General features: G+C 44.5%; 1 protein-coding gene across 2 annotated transcripts in view; it reads left to right on the forward strand.

Moving 5' to 3' along the window:
- The window catches only part of RAB26 (RAB26, member RAS oncogene family), a 184,899-nt gene that overhangs the window by 132,230 nt on the left and 34,215 nt on the right, over positions 1-18,454 (forward strand). Inside the window, exon 1 of one of the 2 annotated variants that reach the window (XM_077274471.1) lies at positions 17,149-17,327. The exons of the other annotated variant lie outside the window; for it this stretch is intronic. Within the exon in view, the coding sequence (XP_077130586.1) occupies positions 17,178-17,327 (150 nt within the window). The 5' untranslated portion in view covers positions 17,149-17,177. Of the gene's footprint in view, positions 1-17,148; positions 17,328-18,454 lie in introns of those variants that run through there. 2 annotated transcript variants of the gene reach the window in all.

The following is an 18,454-nucleotide window of genomic DNA, read 5'->3' on the forward strand; positions in this document are numbered from 1 at the left end:
AGATACTCCTGTGATTATTGTTTGAGCTTTGACCCCAAAATCCAACTTAAAATAAAAAAGAAGTTATGCATGGTTGTATTTTGTTGGACTTTGTTTTATTACATTTTCGTGTTTTCTTGTCACTTTTTTTTTACTGTAAACCTAATCTTAACCCTAAACTTTGTCCTAACCTTAACCCTACTTCTAAAATTGACCAGAGTCCAAACCCTGTCCTATCCGAAACCTAGCCCTAAACATATTCTTATGCTTAATCATAGCCCTAACCCTTGTCCTAACCTTTATCTTATCCCTACCCCCACTTCTAGCCGTAAACTGAGTAATAATCCTAGTCCTATTCCTAACTTTAATCTTAACCCTATTCCTAACCCTATTCTTAATCCTAACACTAACTTTAGTCCTACCCTTAATCATAGCCCTAACCCTTGTCCTAACCCTAACCTTTATCTTATCCCTACCCCCACTTCTAGCCGTAAACTGAGTAATAATCCTAGTCCTATTCCTAACTTTAATCTTAACCCTATTCCTAACCCTATTCTTAATCCTAACACTAACTTTAGTCCTACCCTTAATCATAGCCCTAACCCTTGTCCTAACCCTAACCTTTATCTTATCCCTACCCCCACTTCTAGCCGTAAACTGAGTAATAATCCTAGTCCTATTCCTAACTTTAATCTTAACCCTATTCCTAACCCTATTCTTAATCCTAACACTAATTTTAGTCCTACCCTTAATCATAGCCCTAACCCTTGTCCTAACCCTAACCTTTATCTTATCCCTACCCCCACTTCTAGCCATAGACTGAGTAATAATCCTATTCCTATTCCTAACTTTAATCTTAACCCTAGTCCTAGCCCTAGCCCTATTCATAGTCCTAGCATTTACCCTAGTCCTACCTTAAATCATAGCCCTAACCCTTATTCTATCCCTAACCTTTCTTATACCTACCCCAACTTCTAACTGTAAATTGAGTAATAGTCCAAGTCCTATTCCTAACCTTGATCTTATCCCTATTTCTAGCCCTAACCTTAGTCCTAACCATATTCTTAGTCCTAGCACTAACCCTAATCCTACCCTTAATCACAGCAAAAACCCTATATTTGTCCTATCGTTACCCCTACACTTCTAACCATAAACTAATACCATAGTCCTAATCTTAATGTTACCCCATTCCTATCCCTAGTCCTAGCCTTAACCCTAGCCCTATCACTAGCTTTAGTCCTAACATTAATCATAGCCCTAACCCTAGTCCTGACCCTATCCTTACCCCTACTTCTAACCATAAACTGAGTAATAACCCTTGTCCTATTCCTACCATTAATCCTAACCCAATTCCTAGCCCCCTAACCCTATCCTACGTCCTAGCCCTAACTCTAGTCCTAACCGTAGGAGATCTCTTTCTATCTTTTTCCTGGAAAAAAAAAGGAAAAATGGAAAAGGCGCAGTTTTTGCCACTTTCAGTCAGGGTGAAATCCACGCCAAAATTTGCATAAAACACATGTGAATTTTGCTGTGGAGTGGAAGAAAATTCACAGCCAAATCTACAATGGATAATGTCTGGTCTGGACCTAGTTCTGGGGTCTTGGTGACCCACTGTAGAGGCTTTGGACCCTCTGGGGCAGGTTTTCAGCCTCGTGAATGTTTCCATTCATTGACAGTAAACAGAGCTCTTGAAAGTATTGAGGATGTGAAAGTTTAATAGACACTTGATGAAATTTTCCGCAATATTGCGCCCGGTTCTGGAAGATTACGAGAGACAAATGAGTGCAGGGTGAGGATAGTCGGCGGCAGCCGCTCAGCTCCCGATGGCGGTGCGGTATCTGTATGATACTAGTTATATCAGCGCCTGATGATGGGGAATGTGACTTGTATAATATTGTTTGCCTGTGAATTATTTATTTTCCCTGGGGGAGAAGACGTCGCTGCGAGAACAAATCACCTGCATGCGGATAAACAATTTACCAGCAGAGTTATCAGAGGGGCCTCTGGGGCATAGATGAAGTAATAAGGGAAGGAGCTGCTGCCGTACCTTTATTATATGGATATTTATGGCCAAGCTCATTAGTGGAAAACTCCCGGACGGCATTTTATCATTTTCAATATATTCTTTCATCCACGAAATAACAGGTCACCTTTCTGTCCCCATGATCACACTTCCTGTGTCCTGACGTGTCAGTGTTATCATGGGGGCATTTGCTGTCAGAGCAGCTCATCAGATTCCGTCTATTTACAGGAGTGGGGTTTTTATCTTTACCTTTTTTTTGGCGCGATTTTCTGTATTCGGATTCTGCAAGTAACACAACATAAAGGTATCTTGTATAAATTTTTACAATAGAATTTTATTAAAAAATTCTACATCTTTTGACTTCTTACAAGATTTTTATTTCCCTGCCGGATCAATTTTGATGTGGTCTGAGAGGAGCTCAGAAAAATAGACGAGTTAACAATTTACACTGCCATAGCGAGTTCACTGATAGATTCTCAGTTTGCTCATTCTGCAACCAGAAATTGGTAGTACAATCAGAAGCTATAAAAAAATCCAATTTTAATGAAACCCAAAAAGCAAAAATTATTTTCAGTCCCCATTTTAGCCCCCCCCAAAAAAAGTTGGACAAACCCTTTTAAAGGGATTGTCCTATAACCAACAATCTTCGCCCCTCTTCAGGATAGATGATAAATCTATAATTTTTTGAGGTTCAGCTGCTGAGATTCCAACTGATTCTGGGTATGGGGGGAATCCAAAGTCCCCTGTGGGAATGGAGTGGTACTGAGCATGTGCGACCACCACTCCTGTATACAGTGATGGAGCAGTGGTCGCACATGCTCAGTACCTGCCTAATTAAAAGAACACAAAATTGTATTTTTTTTTTTTATTGAAACTATTTGCAAAGTGTATACAGAGCTGGACATTGCCTTTAAATGGCACATTTTAAACAATTACCGATATGTCAGAAGCCTCCGCTGACTCCAATACCTTGGGTGCTCAGAGTTGGACACTAAATTATGAACATATGCAAATCCGGCTTCATTAAGTCGTTAGCTACTAGGGGTATAAATATGGCATCCCAGACGATTAATGCCGCCATGGAGGACTCAATGGATAAATCCAGTTAACGAGACACTTTCTTATGTTCCTCCGCAGATACGGCTCTCTGCCAGCGCCTTCTGGCTCGTAGCTTACATTAACCACTGCGCTGCTGGACGGAGGTAGAGAAGATAGCAGGAGTGGGGCCTGTAGATATTACCTAGAAATTGTAGAATATCATAGAAAACTGCTCAAATAGCAAACACTCCATTATAGGGAAACATTTCCTTGAAATATTGCTGCCATATGTGGGCCAGTTACAGGCTTCCTACTATAGTCCAGTTTAGAAAAACATTTTTTCATAATGGGGGGGTCCCTTATTCATAATTTGGCCAGAATGGTTATAATGAACCAACACAGGCATGCCATTCATCTGAATATTGGGTGGGTGTAATACTTCATTTCACCTGCGGAGGAGCTGCAGGGAAATAGAACACTCACTGCCAGCAAGGAGGACACTTTGTGATCAGCTTATTGATTAATAGCGGAATAGTCCTGTAAAGTTGGAAGACTAAAAAAAAGAAGAAAGGGGTAACCCTTTTGAGAATATGCCAGATCCATGAGGAAGGGTGGCGCTGTTCCTTTAATAATATGCAATTATATTGACACTCTTTCTCCGGAGTGGTGGAGCAGCAACGACTATAAGTCTTGGATGAGGATGAGCCGGCGGTCTTGTTGCTGACCCCGTTTGGAGGGGTCTGGGCTCCGGGCACGTGGCATGATGGAGGACGAGGCGTCCGTAATGAATACCATCGTTTAGGCTGAGTGATTTGTACAGTGATATTGGCCGGGATCGCTCCCTGGCCTCAGGCCCAGTCGTGTCTCTCCACGGCTTTTCATGTAAGCCTATCACGAAAACAAATGCCGTCTGTCACCGGGCACAACAACGCGACAAGTATTTGACAATGGCGCTGAACTTTTACTGCAGCACTGCTCATCATGTGGAGAACCAGCACGTCTGATGAATATGAACGGAAATCGGCAAAACACCCAGGAATCGTCAAAACACCCAGGAATCGGCAAAACACCCAGGAATCGTCAAAACACCCAGGAATCGTCAAAACACCCAGGAATCGTCAAAACACCCAGGAATCGGCAAAACACCCAGGAATCGGCAAAACACACAGGAATCGGTGAAACGCCCAGGAATCGGCAAAACACCCAGGAATCGGCAAAACACCCAGGAATCGGCAAAACGCCCAGGAATCGGCAAAACGCCCAGGAATCGGCGAAACACCCAGTAATCAATGAAACACCCAGGAATCGGCAAAACGCCCAGGAATCGGCAAAACACCCAGGAATCGGCAAAACACACAGGAATCGGTGAAACGCCCAGTAATCGGCGAAACGCCCAGGAATCGGCAAAACGCCCAGGAATCGGCAAAACACACAGGAATCGGTGAAACGCCGAGTAATCGGCGAAACACACAGGAATCGGCAAAACACCCAGTAATCAATGAAACACCCAGGAATCGGCAAAACACCCAGGAATCGGCAAAACACCCAGTAATCAACGAAACACCCAGGAATCGACAAAACGCCCAGGAATCGGCGAAACACACAGGAATCTGCAAAACACACAGGAATCGGTGAAACGCCCAGTAATCGGCGAAACACGCAGGAATCAGCAAAACACACAGGAATCAGCGAAACGCCCAGTAATCGGCGAAACACAGGAATCGGCAAAACACCCAGGAATCGGCAAAACACCCAGGAATCGGCGAAACACCCACCAGGTTGGAGGAAATTTGGAACTTGTAAACAGCCAAGGTCGCCTTTCTTTTATTTTTGCAAGGTTTTCATTATGGTTTTTGGTTTTTTGTTTTTTACTTTTTCTGGCACCAACTCTTTTTTTTTTTTTTTTTATGATTTTTTTTTTACTATTTTTCTTTCTCCTTAGGACTCAAAAAGATTTCCACAAACCAAATGAAAAACATAGAAATTCCTGACATTTCTTTTTTTACAAGGAGAAAAAAAATACATGCCGATCCAGTGTCAGGATAATTTTACTACTGAAATTAATAACTAGTGTTACAGCTATATAGGTCGTGGTATAACGAGAAAAATGACACCTCTTTTGTAGTAATCCGACGTGCCAGGACTGAGATATTGAGCTTTGAAGCCACATGCAAATTAGGCTGAAAGGGTATAGGGGCGTGCCAAATGACTCTTCAATTCATACGCCCACAGTGCACTTTCAGGCTAATTTGCATGTGGCTTCAAAGCTTGATATCTCAGCCCTGGATCATCGGATTACTACAAAACAGGTATCATTTTTCTCGTCGTACCAAGACCTATACAGTAGTAAATTGAGAAGGCAAAAGGGTAAAGTCCTTTCAGATATACTGGTAAGTTGAAACAGCAATAAACTGGTCCCCAAATCTGGAGAGGAAACCTTTTTATCACCAGGTGCTGATGTTGGGTTCCCAGGACTTAGCATTATCTTCTGGATCTGGTGGTCCATGTGGCTAGATGCCACCATGCGGAAACAGAAGGGTCACGGCTGGAGAAGCAGAAGGCGAGCACCAGGACGTCCCGGGCGTAGATTCCATCGCTGGACCTTTGGAACAGTCCCTCCATATAGCAGCGGCTTGTGCTTCAGTAATAAGTTCCCATGAAAGCTCGGTCCTGTCCTCGCTCCCCGAGGAGTAGCCGTCCATTAATAGATGGAGAGGTTTCCAGCCTGTGATTACCCTGATCCGTAATTGACAGACGACTGCTCGAACGTAGCCTTTTACCGGCTGATTGATAGCTATACGACTGCCATTTCGGAGTGCAGCTCTTGTGTTTTCCCGGCAGCTTAATCCATAATAATGGTTTAGCTGATAAACAGATCAACCGGATTTAGTCGTCTCACTGCTTTTTCGCTCTCATTTTGTGTCTCGTGCTGATTCTTGCTACTCGGCCTCCCTTCATTTATCCAACTTAATGCACGGCATCCTACCGGCTCGGAAGCCATGATTGCTTGCCACTTTACCCCCCAGCTACAGTGCAGATTTCCAGGGGGCTCTGAGCTTTACTGAACTATTCTAAGAAAATTACACTCCTGAGAACCATGTGGAGAAGAAGATTGACTACTCAACGCCAATATCAATGCGATGCCTTGATACGTGAAACTCTGACTCCATAAAAAAACACTTATACCAAATCTCATTGACTTCTATCACCCAGAACTGCGATACCAGACTCAACCAGTGGAGAGGTGTGGCGCTCTTGTGCAATCGGGATGATTTTATTCCTAAAACTAGCTATATGGTTGTGTAGATCCTAGCGCAACAAGAAAAATGACACCTTTCTTGTAGTGATCTGATGTGTCAGTGCTGAGAAATCGAGCTGTGAAGCCATATCCAAATTAGCCAGGAAGTGCAATGGGGGCGTGTCAAACGAAGAAGGATGACGCCCCCATTACACTTCCAGGATCATCTGCATGTGGTTTCAAAGCTCGATTTCTCAGCACTGACAAATCGGATTCCTACAAGAAAGGTGTCGTTTTTCTTCTTGTACAATGACCCACACAGCCATTCCGCTAGTTTTTGGAAAAAGTCATCCTGCAGGTTTGCTTTAAAACAGGAGTTCAAATGGGTATTCCCACCTAAAATAATAATGACCTATCCACAGGACATCTCACCTCTGGGACCTTCCTCTCTAGGAAGGAATCACATTGCCTGAAAGATACCATTGACCCCCACATTCAGTCGGATTATTTGTAGATTATTCCATGATTACTTTGACTTCGCAGAGATACTCATCCCTGATGGTTGCACATAAGCGTGGAGGCACAGCGCTTGAACAGATGGAACAGATGGAACTTACAAGGGCAGAAGACTCAGAAATTGTGATATTGAAGTCTTTACAGCGAGTCTTTACAATCTTGTCCCCAGACAGCCATAAAGTTTAACAAGCAAGTTATGTTTGGACTCTAGTGCTCTTCACTTTCTGTTATGTTTCCCTTTAAGAGTCATGGTTTCAGTCCTATGGCAGCTCAGTGGCTGACAATTGGCCGGGCTTAGATAATAGGATCTGGGCCTCTTAACTTTTGCTGAGTGCAGCCTTTCCCAGGACATGACAAATGAGGCAAAATGCTGCAGATTGCAGTATGTACTTCCTTTTTATGCCTGGAACAGCTGTGATCAAGGAAAGTGTGGACCGAAAGCACAATTCTGGGGTATTGGAGCCCCCTAAGAGAAATAGCCGCTTATTCTATAGCATTAGATCATAAGATTGAACCTTGGATAAAAAGACAGATTTCTGTTAAATATTAGGAAATGTTATTTCTCTGTGACTGCGCTGATAATGAGGTCTGTCGCTCCACTGATAATAGGGTACATGGCTGCACTGATAATAGGGTACATGGCTGCACTGATAATAGGGTACAAGGCTGCACTGATAATAGGGTACAAGGCTGCACTGATAATAGGGTACATGGCTGCACTGATAACAGGGTACATGGCTGCACTGATAATAGGGTACATGGCTGCACTGATAATAGGGTACATGGCTGCACTGATAATAGGGTACATGGCTGCACTGATAATAGGGTACATGGCTGCACTGATAATAGGGTGCATGGCTGCACTGATAATAGGGTACATGGCTGCACTGATAATAGGATACATGGCTGCACTGATAATAGGGTACATGGCTGCACTGATAATAGGGTACATGGCTGCACTGATAATAGGGTACATGGCTGCACTGATAATAGGGTACATGGCTGCACTGATAATAGGGTACATGGCTGCACTGATAATAGGGTACATGGCTGCACTGATAATAGGGTACATGGCTGCACTGATAATAGGGTACATGGCTGCACTGATAACAGGGTGTGTATGGCCCTGATAATAGGGTACATGGCTGCACTGATAATAGGGTACATGGCTGCACTGATAATAGGGTACATGGCTGCACTGATAATAGGGTACATGGCTGCACTGATAATAGGGTACATGGCTGCACTGATAATAGGGTGCATGGCTGCACTGATAATAGGGTACATGGCTGCACTGATAATAGGGTACATGGCTGCACTGATAATAGGGTACATGGCTGCACTGATAATAGGGTACATGGCTGCACTGATAATAGGGTACATGGCTGCACTGATAATAGGGTGCATGGCTGCACTGATAATAGGGTACATGGCTGCACTGATAATAGGGTACATGGCTGCACTGATAATAGGATACATGGCTCCACTGATAATAGGGTACATGGCTGCACTGATAATAGGGTACATGGCTGCACTGATAATAGGGTACATGGCTGCACTGATAATAGGGTACATGGCTGCACTGATAATAGGGTGCATGGCTGCACTGATAATAGGGTACATGGCTGCACTGATAATAGGGTACATGGCTGCACTGATAATAGGATACATGGCTCCACTGATAATAGGGTACATGGCTGCACTGATAATAGGGTACATGGCTGCACTGATAATAGGGTACATGGCTGCACTGATAATAGGGTACATGGCTGCACTGATAATAGGGTACATGGCTGCACTGATAATAGGGTGCATGGCTGCACTGATAATAGGGTACATGGCTGCACTGATAATAGGGTACATGGCTGCACTGATAATAGGGTGCATGGCTGCACTGATAATAGGGTACATGGCTGCACTGATAATAGGGTACATGGCTGCACTGATAATAGGGTACATGGCTGCACTGATAATAGGGTACATGGCTGCACTGATAATAGGGTGCATGGCTGCACTGATAATAGGGTACATGGCTGCACTGATAATAGGGTACATGGCTGCACTGATAATAGGATACATGGCTCCACTGATAATAGGGTACATGGCTGCACTGATAATAGGGTGCATGGCTGCACTGATAATAGGGTACATGGCTGCACTGATAATAGGGTACATGGCTGCACTGATAATAGGGTACATGGCTGCACTGATAATAGGGTACATGGCTGCACTCATAATAGGGTACATGGCTGCACTGATAATAGGGTACATGGCTGCACTGATAATAGGGTACATGGCTGCACTGATAATAGGGTACATGGCTGCACTGATAATAGGGTACATGGCTGCACTGATAATAGGGTACATGGCTGCACTGATAATAGGGTACATGGCTGCACTGATAATAGGGTACATGGCTGCACTGATAATAGGGTACATGGCTGCACTGATAATAGGGTACATGGCTGCACTCATAATAGGGTACATGGCTCCACTGATAATAGGGTATATTGCTGCACTGATAATAGGGTGCATGGCTGCACTGATAATAGGGTGTGTTACTGCACTGATAATAGGGTACATGGCTGCACTGATAATAGAGTACATGGCTGCACTGATAATAGGGTACATGGCTGCACTGATAATAGGGTACATGGCTGCACTGATAATAGGGTACATGGCTGCACTGATAATAGGGTACATGGCTGCACTGATAATAGGGTACATGGCTGCACTGATAATAGGGTACATGGCTGCACTGATAATAGGGTGTGTTACTGCACTGATAATAGGGTACATGGCTGCACTGATAATAGAATACATGGCTGCACTGATAACAGGGTACATGGCTGCACTGATAATAGGGTGTGTATGGCCCTGATAATAGGGTACATGGCTGCACTGATAATAGGGTACATGGCTGCACTGATAATAGGGTACATGGCTGCACTGATAATAGGGTGCATGGCTGCACTGATAATAGGGTACATGGCTGCACTGATAACAGGGTGTGTATGGCCCTGATAATAGGGTACATGGCTGCACTGATAACAGGGTGTGTATGGCCCTGATAATAGGGTACATGGCTGCACTGATAATAGGGTACATGGCTGCACTGATAATAGGGTACATGGCTGCACTGATAATAGGGTACATGGCTGCACTGATAATAGGGTACATGGCTGCACTCATAATAGGGTACATGGCTGCACTGATAATAGGGTACATGGCTGCACTGATAATAGGGTGCATGGCTGCACTGATAATAGGGTGTGTTACTGCACTGATAATAGGGTACATGGCTGCACTGATAATAGGGTACATGGCTGCACTGATAATAGGGTGCATGGCTGCACTGATAATAGGGTACATGGCTGCACTGATAATAGGGTGTGTTACTGCACTGATAATAGGGTACATGGCTGCACTGATAACAGGGTGTGTATGGCCCTGATAATAGGGTACATGGCTGCACTGATAATAGGGTACATGGCTGCACTGATAATAGGGTACATGGCTGCACTGATAATAGGGTACATGGCTGCACTGATAATAGGGTACATGGCTGCACTCATAATAGGGTACATGGCTGCACTGATAATAGGGTACATGGCTGCACTGATAATAGGGTGCATGGCTGCACTGATAATAGGGTGTGTTACTGCACTGATAATAGGGTACATGGCTGCACTGATAATAGGGTACATGGCTGCACTGATAATAGGGTGCATGGCTGCACTGATAATAGGGTACATGGCTGCACTGATAATAGGGTACATGGCTGCACTGATAATAGGGTACATGGCTGCACTCATAATAGGGTACATGGCTGCACTGATAATAGGGTACATGGCTGCACTGATAATAGGGTACATGGCTGCACTGATAATAGGGTACATGGCTGCACTCATAATAGGGTACATGGCTGCACTGATAATAGGGTACATGGCTGCACTGATAATAGGGTACATGGCTGCACTGATAATAGGGTACATGGCTGCACTGATAATAGGGTACATGGCTGCACTGATAATAGGGTACATGGCTGCACTGATAATAGGGTACATGGCTGCACTGATAATAGGGTACATGGCTGCACTGATAATAGAGTACATGGCTGCACTGATAATAGGGTACATGGCTGCACTGATAATAGGGTACATGGCTGCACTGATAATAGGGTACATGGCTGCACTGATAATAGAGTACATGGCTGCACTGATAATAGGGTACATGGCTGCACTGATAATAGGGTACATGGCTGCACTGATAATAGGGTACATGGCTGCACTGATAATAGGGTACATGGCTGCACTGATAATAGGGTACATGGCTGCACTGATAATAGGGTGCATGGCTGCACTGATAATAGGGTACATGGCTGCACTGATAATAGGGTACATGGCTGCACTGATAATAGGGTGCATGGCTGCACTGATAATAGGGTACATGGCTGCACTGATAACAGGGTGTGTATGGCCCTGATAATAGGGTACATGGCTGCACTGATAATAGGGTACATGGCTGCACTGATAATAGGGTACATGGCTGCACTGATAATAGGGTACATGGCTGCACTGATAACAAGGTACATGGCTGCACTGATAATAGGGTACATGGCTGCACTGATAATAGGGTACATGGCTGCACTGATAATAGGGTACATGGCTGCACTGATAATAGGGTGCATGGCTGCACTGATAATAGGGTACATGGCTGCACTGATAACAGGGTGTGTATGGCCCTGATAATAGGGTACATGGCTGCACTGATAATAGGGTACATGGCTGCACTGATAATAGGGTACATGGCTGCACTGATAATAGGGTACATGGCTGCACTGATAATAGGGTACATGGCTGCACTGATAATAGGGTGCATGGCTGCACTGATAATAGGGTACATGGCTGCACTGATAACAGGGTGTGTATGGCCCTGATAATAGGGTACATGGCTGCACTGATAATAGGGTACATGGCTGCACTGATAATAGGGTACATGGCTGCACTGATAACAGGGTACATGGCTGCACTGATAACAGGGTACATGGCTGCACTGATAATAGGGTACATGGCTGCACTGATAATAGGGTACATGGCTGCACTGATAATAGGGTACATGGCTGCACTCATAATAGGGTACATGGCTGCACTCATAATAGGGTACATGGCTGCACTCATAATAGGGTACATGGCTGCACTGATAATAGGGTACATGGCTGCACTGATAATAGGGTACATGGCTGCACTCATAATAGGCTACATGGCTGCACTGATAATAGGGTGTGTTACTGCACTGATAATAGGGTACATGGCTGCACTGATAATAGGGTACATGGCTGCACTGATAATAGGGTACATGGCTGCACTGATAATAGGGTACATGGCTGCACTGATAATAGGGTACATGGCTGCACTGATAATAGAGTACATGGCTGCACTGATAATAGGGTACATGGCTGCACTGATAATAGGGTACATGGCTGCACTGATAATAGGGTACATGGCTGCACTGATAATAGAGTACATGGCTGCACTGATAATAGGGTACATGGCTGCACTGATAATAGGGTACATGGCTGCACTGATAATAGGGTACATGGCTGCACTCATAATAGGGTACATGGCTGCACTGATAATAGGGTACGTGGCTGCACTCATAATAGGGTACGTGGCTGCACTCATAATAGGGTACATGGCTGCACTCATAATAGGGTACATGGCTGCACTCATAATAGGGTACATGGCTGCACTGATAATAGGGTACATGGCTGCACTGATAATAGGGTGTATTACTGCACTGATAATAGGGTACATGGCTGCACTGATAATAGGGTACATGGCTGCACTGATAATAGGGTACATGGCTGCACTGATAATAGGGTACATGGCTGCACTGATAATAGGGTACGTGGCTGCACTGATAATAGGGTACGTGGCTGCACTGATAATAGGGTACGTGGCTGCACTCATAATAGGGTACGTGGCTGCACTGATAATAGGGTACATGGCTGCACTGATAATAGGGTGTATTACTGCACTGATAATAGGGTACATGGCTGCACTGATAATAGGGTACATGGCTGCACTGATAATAGGGTACATGGCTGCACTCATAATAGGGTACATGGCTGCACTGATAATAGGGTACATGGCTGCACTCATAATAGGGTACATGGCTGCACTCATAATAGGGTACATGGCTGCACTCATAATAGGGTACATGGCTGCTCTGATAACAGGGTGTGTATGGCCCTGATAATAGGGTACATGGCTGCACTGATAATAGGGTGTGTATGGCACTGATAATAGGGTACATAGCTGCACTGATAATAGGGTACATGGCTGCACTGATAATAGGGTACATGGCTGCACTGATAATAGGGTACATGGCTGCACTGATAATAGGGTGTATTACTGCACTGATAATAGGGTACATGGCTGCACTGATAATAGGGTACATGGCTGCACTGATAATAGGGTACATGGCTGCACTCATAATAGGGTACATGGCTGCACTGATAATAGGGTACATGGCTGCACTCATAATAGGGTACATGGCTGCACTCATAATAGGGTACATGGCTGCACTCATAATAGGGTACATGGCTGCTCTGATAACAGGGTGTGTATGGCCCTGATAATAGGGTACATGGCTGCACTGATAATAGGGTGTGTATGGCACTGATAATAGGGTACATAGCTGCACTGATAATAGGGTACATGGCTGCACTGATAATAGGGTACATGGCTGCACTCATAATAGGGTACATGGCTCCACTGATAATAGGGTACATGGCTGCACTGATAATAGGGTACATGGCTGCACTGATAATAGGGTACATGGCTGCACTGATAATAGGGTACATGGCTGCACTGATAATAGGGTACATGGCTGCACTGATAATAGGGTACATGGCTGCACTGATAATAGGGTACATGGCTGCACTGATAATAGGGTACATGGCTGCACTGATAATAGGGTACATGGCTGCACTCATAATAGGGTACATGGCTGCACTGATAATAGGGTACGTGGCTGCACTCATAATAGGGTACGTGGCTGCACTCATAATAGGGTACATGGCTGCACTCATAATAGGGTACATGGCTGCACTCATAATAGGGTACATGGCTGCACTGATAATAGGGTACATGGCTGCACTGATAATAGGGTGTATTACTGCACTGATAATAGGGTACATGGCTGCACTGATAATAGGGTACATGGCTGCACTGATAATAGGGTACATGGCTGCACTGATAATAGGGTACATGGCTGCACTGATAATAGGGTACGTGGCTGCACTGATAATAGGGTACGTGGCTGCACTGATAATAGGGTACGTGGCTGCACTCATAATAGGGTACGTGGCTGCACTGATAATAGGGTACATGGCTGCACTGATAATAGGGTGTATTACTGCACTGATAATAGGGTACATGGCTGCACTGATAATAGGGTACATGGCTGCACTGATAATAGGGTACATGGCTGCACTCATAATAGGGTACATGGCTGCACTGATAATAGGGTACATGGCTGCACTCATAATAGGGTACATGGCTGCACTCATAATAGGGTACATGGCTGCACTCATAATAGGGTACATGGCTGCTCTGATAACAGGGTGTGTATGGCCCTGATAATAGGGTACATGGCTGCACTGATAATAGGGTGTGTATGGCACTGATAATAGGGTACATAGCTGCACTGATAATAGGGTACATGGCTGCACTGATAATAGGGTACATGGCTGCACTGATAATAGGGTACATGGCTGCACTGATAATAGGGTACATGGCTGCACTGATAATAGGGTACATGGCTGCACTGATAATAGGGTACATGGCTGCACTCATAATAGGGTACATGGCTGCACTCATAATAGGGTACATGGCTGCACTCATAATAGGGTACATGGCTGCACTCATAATAGGGTACATGGCTGCTCTGATAACAGGGTGTGTATGGCCCTGATAATAGGGTACATGGCTGCACTGATAATAGGGTGTGTATGGCACTGATAATAGGGTACATAGCTGCACTGATAATAGGGTACATGGCTGCACTGATAATAGGGTACATGGCTGCACTGATAATAGGGTACATGGCTGCACTGATAATAGGGTACATGGCTGCACTGATAATAGGGTACATGGCTGCACTGATAATAGGGTACATGGCTGCACTGATAATAGGGTGCATGGCTCCACTGATAATAGAGTATATTGCTGCACTGATAATAGGGTACATGGCTGCACTGATAATAGGGTACATGGCTGGACTGATAATAGGATACATGGCTGCACTCATAATAGGGTACATGGCTGCACTGATAATAGGGTACATGGCTGCACTGATAATAGGGTACATGGCTGCACTCATAATAGGGTACATGGCTGCACTCATAATAGGGTACATGGCTGCACTCATAATAGGGTACATGGCTGCACTCATAATAGGGTACATGGCTGCACTCATAATAGGGTACATGGCTGCACTGATAACAGGGTGTGTATGGCCCTGATAATAGGGTACATGGCTGCACTGATAATAGGGTACATGGCTGCACTGATAATAGGGTGCATGGCTCCACTGATAATAGAGTATATTGCTGCACTGATAATAGGGTACATGGCTGCACTGATAATAGGGTACATGGCTGCACTCATAATAGGGTACATGGCTGCACTCATAATAGGGTACATGGCTGCACTCATAATAGGGTGCATGGCTGCACTCATAATAGGGTACATGGCTGCACTGATAACAGGGTGTGTATGGCCCTGATAATAGGGTACATGGCTGCACTGATAATAGGGTACATGGCTGCACTCATAATAGGGTACATGGCTGCACTCATAATAGGGTACATGGCTGCACTCATAATAGGGTGCATGGCTGCACTCATAATAGGGTACATGGCTGCACTGATAACAGGGTGTGTATGGCCCTGATAATAGGGTACATGGCTGCACTGATAATAGGGTACATGGCTGCACTCATAATAGGGTACATGGCTGCACTCATAATAGGGTACATGGCTGCACTGATAATAGGGTACATGGCTGCACTGATAATAGGGTACATGGCTGCACTGATAATAGGGTACATGGCTGCACTGATAATAGGGTACATGGCTGCACTGATAATAGGGTACATGGCTGCACTGATAATAGGGTACATGGCTGCACTGATAATAGGGTACATGGCTGCACTGATAATAGGGTACATGGCTGCACTGATAATAGGGTACATGGCTCCACTGATAATAGGGTACATGGCTGCACTGATAATAGAGTGTGTATGGCCCTGATAATAGGGTACATGGCTGCACTGATAATAGGGTACATGGCTGCACTGATAATAGGGTACATGGCTGCACTGATAATAGGGTACATGGCTGCACTGATAATAGGGTACATGGCTGCACTCATAATAGGGTACATGGCTGCACTGATAACAGGGTGTGTATGGCCCTGATAATAGGGTACATGGCTGCACTGATAATAGGGTACATGGCTGCACTGATAATAGGGTACATGGCTGCACTGATAATAGGGTACATGGCTGCACTGATAATAGGGTACATGGCTGCACTGATAAGGTACATGGCTGCACTGATAATAGGGTACATGGCTCCACTGATAATAGGGTGCATGGCTGCACTGATAATAGGGTACATGGCTCCACTGATAATGAACTATGTGGCTGCTCTTATAATGGGGTATGTGGCTGCTCTTATAATGTGGTGTGTGGCTGCTCTTATAATGGGGTGTGTGGCTGCTCTTATAATGGGGTGTGTGGCTGCTCTTATAATGTGGTGTGTGGCTGCTCTTATAATGGGGTGTGTGGCTGCTCTTATAATGGGGTATGTGGCTGCTCTTATAATGGGGTGTGTGGCTGCTCTTATAATGGGGTGTGTGGCTGCTCTTATAATGGGGTATGTGGCTGCTCTTATAATGGGGTGTGTGGCTGCTCTTATAATGGGGTATGTGGCTGCTCTTATAATGGGGTATGTGGCTGCTCTTATAATGGGGTGTGTGTCTGCTCTTATAATGGGGTATGTGGCTGCTCTTATAATGGGGTATGCAGCTGCTCTTATAATGGGGTATGTGGCTGCTCTTATAATGGGGTATGTGGCTGCTCTTATAATGGGATGTGTGGCTGCTCTTATAATGGGGTGTGTGTCTGCTCTTATAATGGGGTATGTGGCTGCTCTTATAATGGGGTGTGTGGCTGCTCTTATAATGGGGTATATGTCTGCTCTTATAATGGGGTGTGTGGCTGCTCTTATAATGGGGTGTGTGTCTGCTCTTATAATGGGGTTGGGATCTGGCACTGTTTATAAAGGACACGTGACGGCATTGTAGGAGACACATGGATGCACTGTCTGGGCCCGGGTTCCTGCCGGTATTTCCGCCTTCGGTCCGCACTGTTGTCCCTTGCAGATTGTTGGCTCCTTCCTCGTCTGCGGTTCGTTACTGTCTGGGAATGAGAGACTTCCGAGCTAAGGTCACAGCTAACGAGGTGCGTATTAAGGCTAATTGGAAAATTAGCAATCCAACTTACAGACGCCCCAGACTTACTTGGGAATTAGCGTAATCACCTCTCAGGCTGGTATATTGTGTTTATTCTGCGAGGTTGAGTGTGATGTTCCGCCCCTGCAATTACCGCGAATAAACCGTAGAAATGCTGCGCCGCCAGGAGAATGCGCAAACACCGAGCCTGCGAGCGATGCATGAGAATAGCTTAACCCTTATAGGGATCATTGGACATGAACTGTGCGGAGGTATTGCTTGTGCAGTGAATGGCGGTATTATGTGGTCATTTTTTAGAAATATTATTCAAGCATTCTATAGCAGTATTATGTAGTTGCAGTGAATAGCACTATTATAGGACAAATATGCCGCAGTATTATGTCCTGAGAGCAGTGTAGGATAGTAGTATGTGGATATTGAGATATTGCTAAGACATTGTATGATGGTATTATTTTGGCAATGAGTGGCAGTGCTATGTGCGCATTTTCTAGAAATGCTATTTAGGCATTCTGTAGCAGTATTTTTGCGACAGTAAATGGCACTATTGTATAGAAAATATTTGACAGTATTACCGTATGTGGATATTATATGGTAGTATTATTTGGATACAATATGAAGGTATTGTTTAGGTATTGTACAGCAGTATTTATAAGGGCAATGATGGAAGTATTATGTGGGCATTTTTTGGAAATACTGTTCAGACATTTTTGTAGCAGGATTTATTTAGACGCTGAATGGCACCATTGTGTGGAAAATATACCATAGTATTATTTGGGCACTATATGGCAGTATTATTTGGATAATGTGTGAATGTATTGCATAGGTATTGGGTACTGAATAGTAGTTTTGTGGGGGCATTGCATTGCAATCTCATTTAGCATCTTGTGGCAATATTATTTACCGTAAGCACTATATGATAGTATTATTTGAATACTGTATGAAGGTATTGCATAGGCATTGTGTGGAGGTATTACTTAGGTACTGAATAGAGGTATTTCTATGGCAGTATTATCTAAGCAAGCACTATTAGGTAGTATCATTTGGCTACTGAATGAAGGTGTTTTATAGGCATTGCTGACGGTATTACATGGGTACTCAGCAGTATTGTTTGGAAAT

Source organism: Ranitomeya variabilis, chromosome 7 (genome assembly GCF_051348905.1).
Source record: "Ranitomeya variabilis isolate aRanVar5 chromosome 7, aRanVar5.hap1, whole genome shotgun sequence".
Taxonomy (NCBI): Eukaryota; Metazoa; Chordata; class Amphibia; order Anura; family Dendrobatidae; genus Ranitomeya; species Ranitomeya variabilis.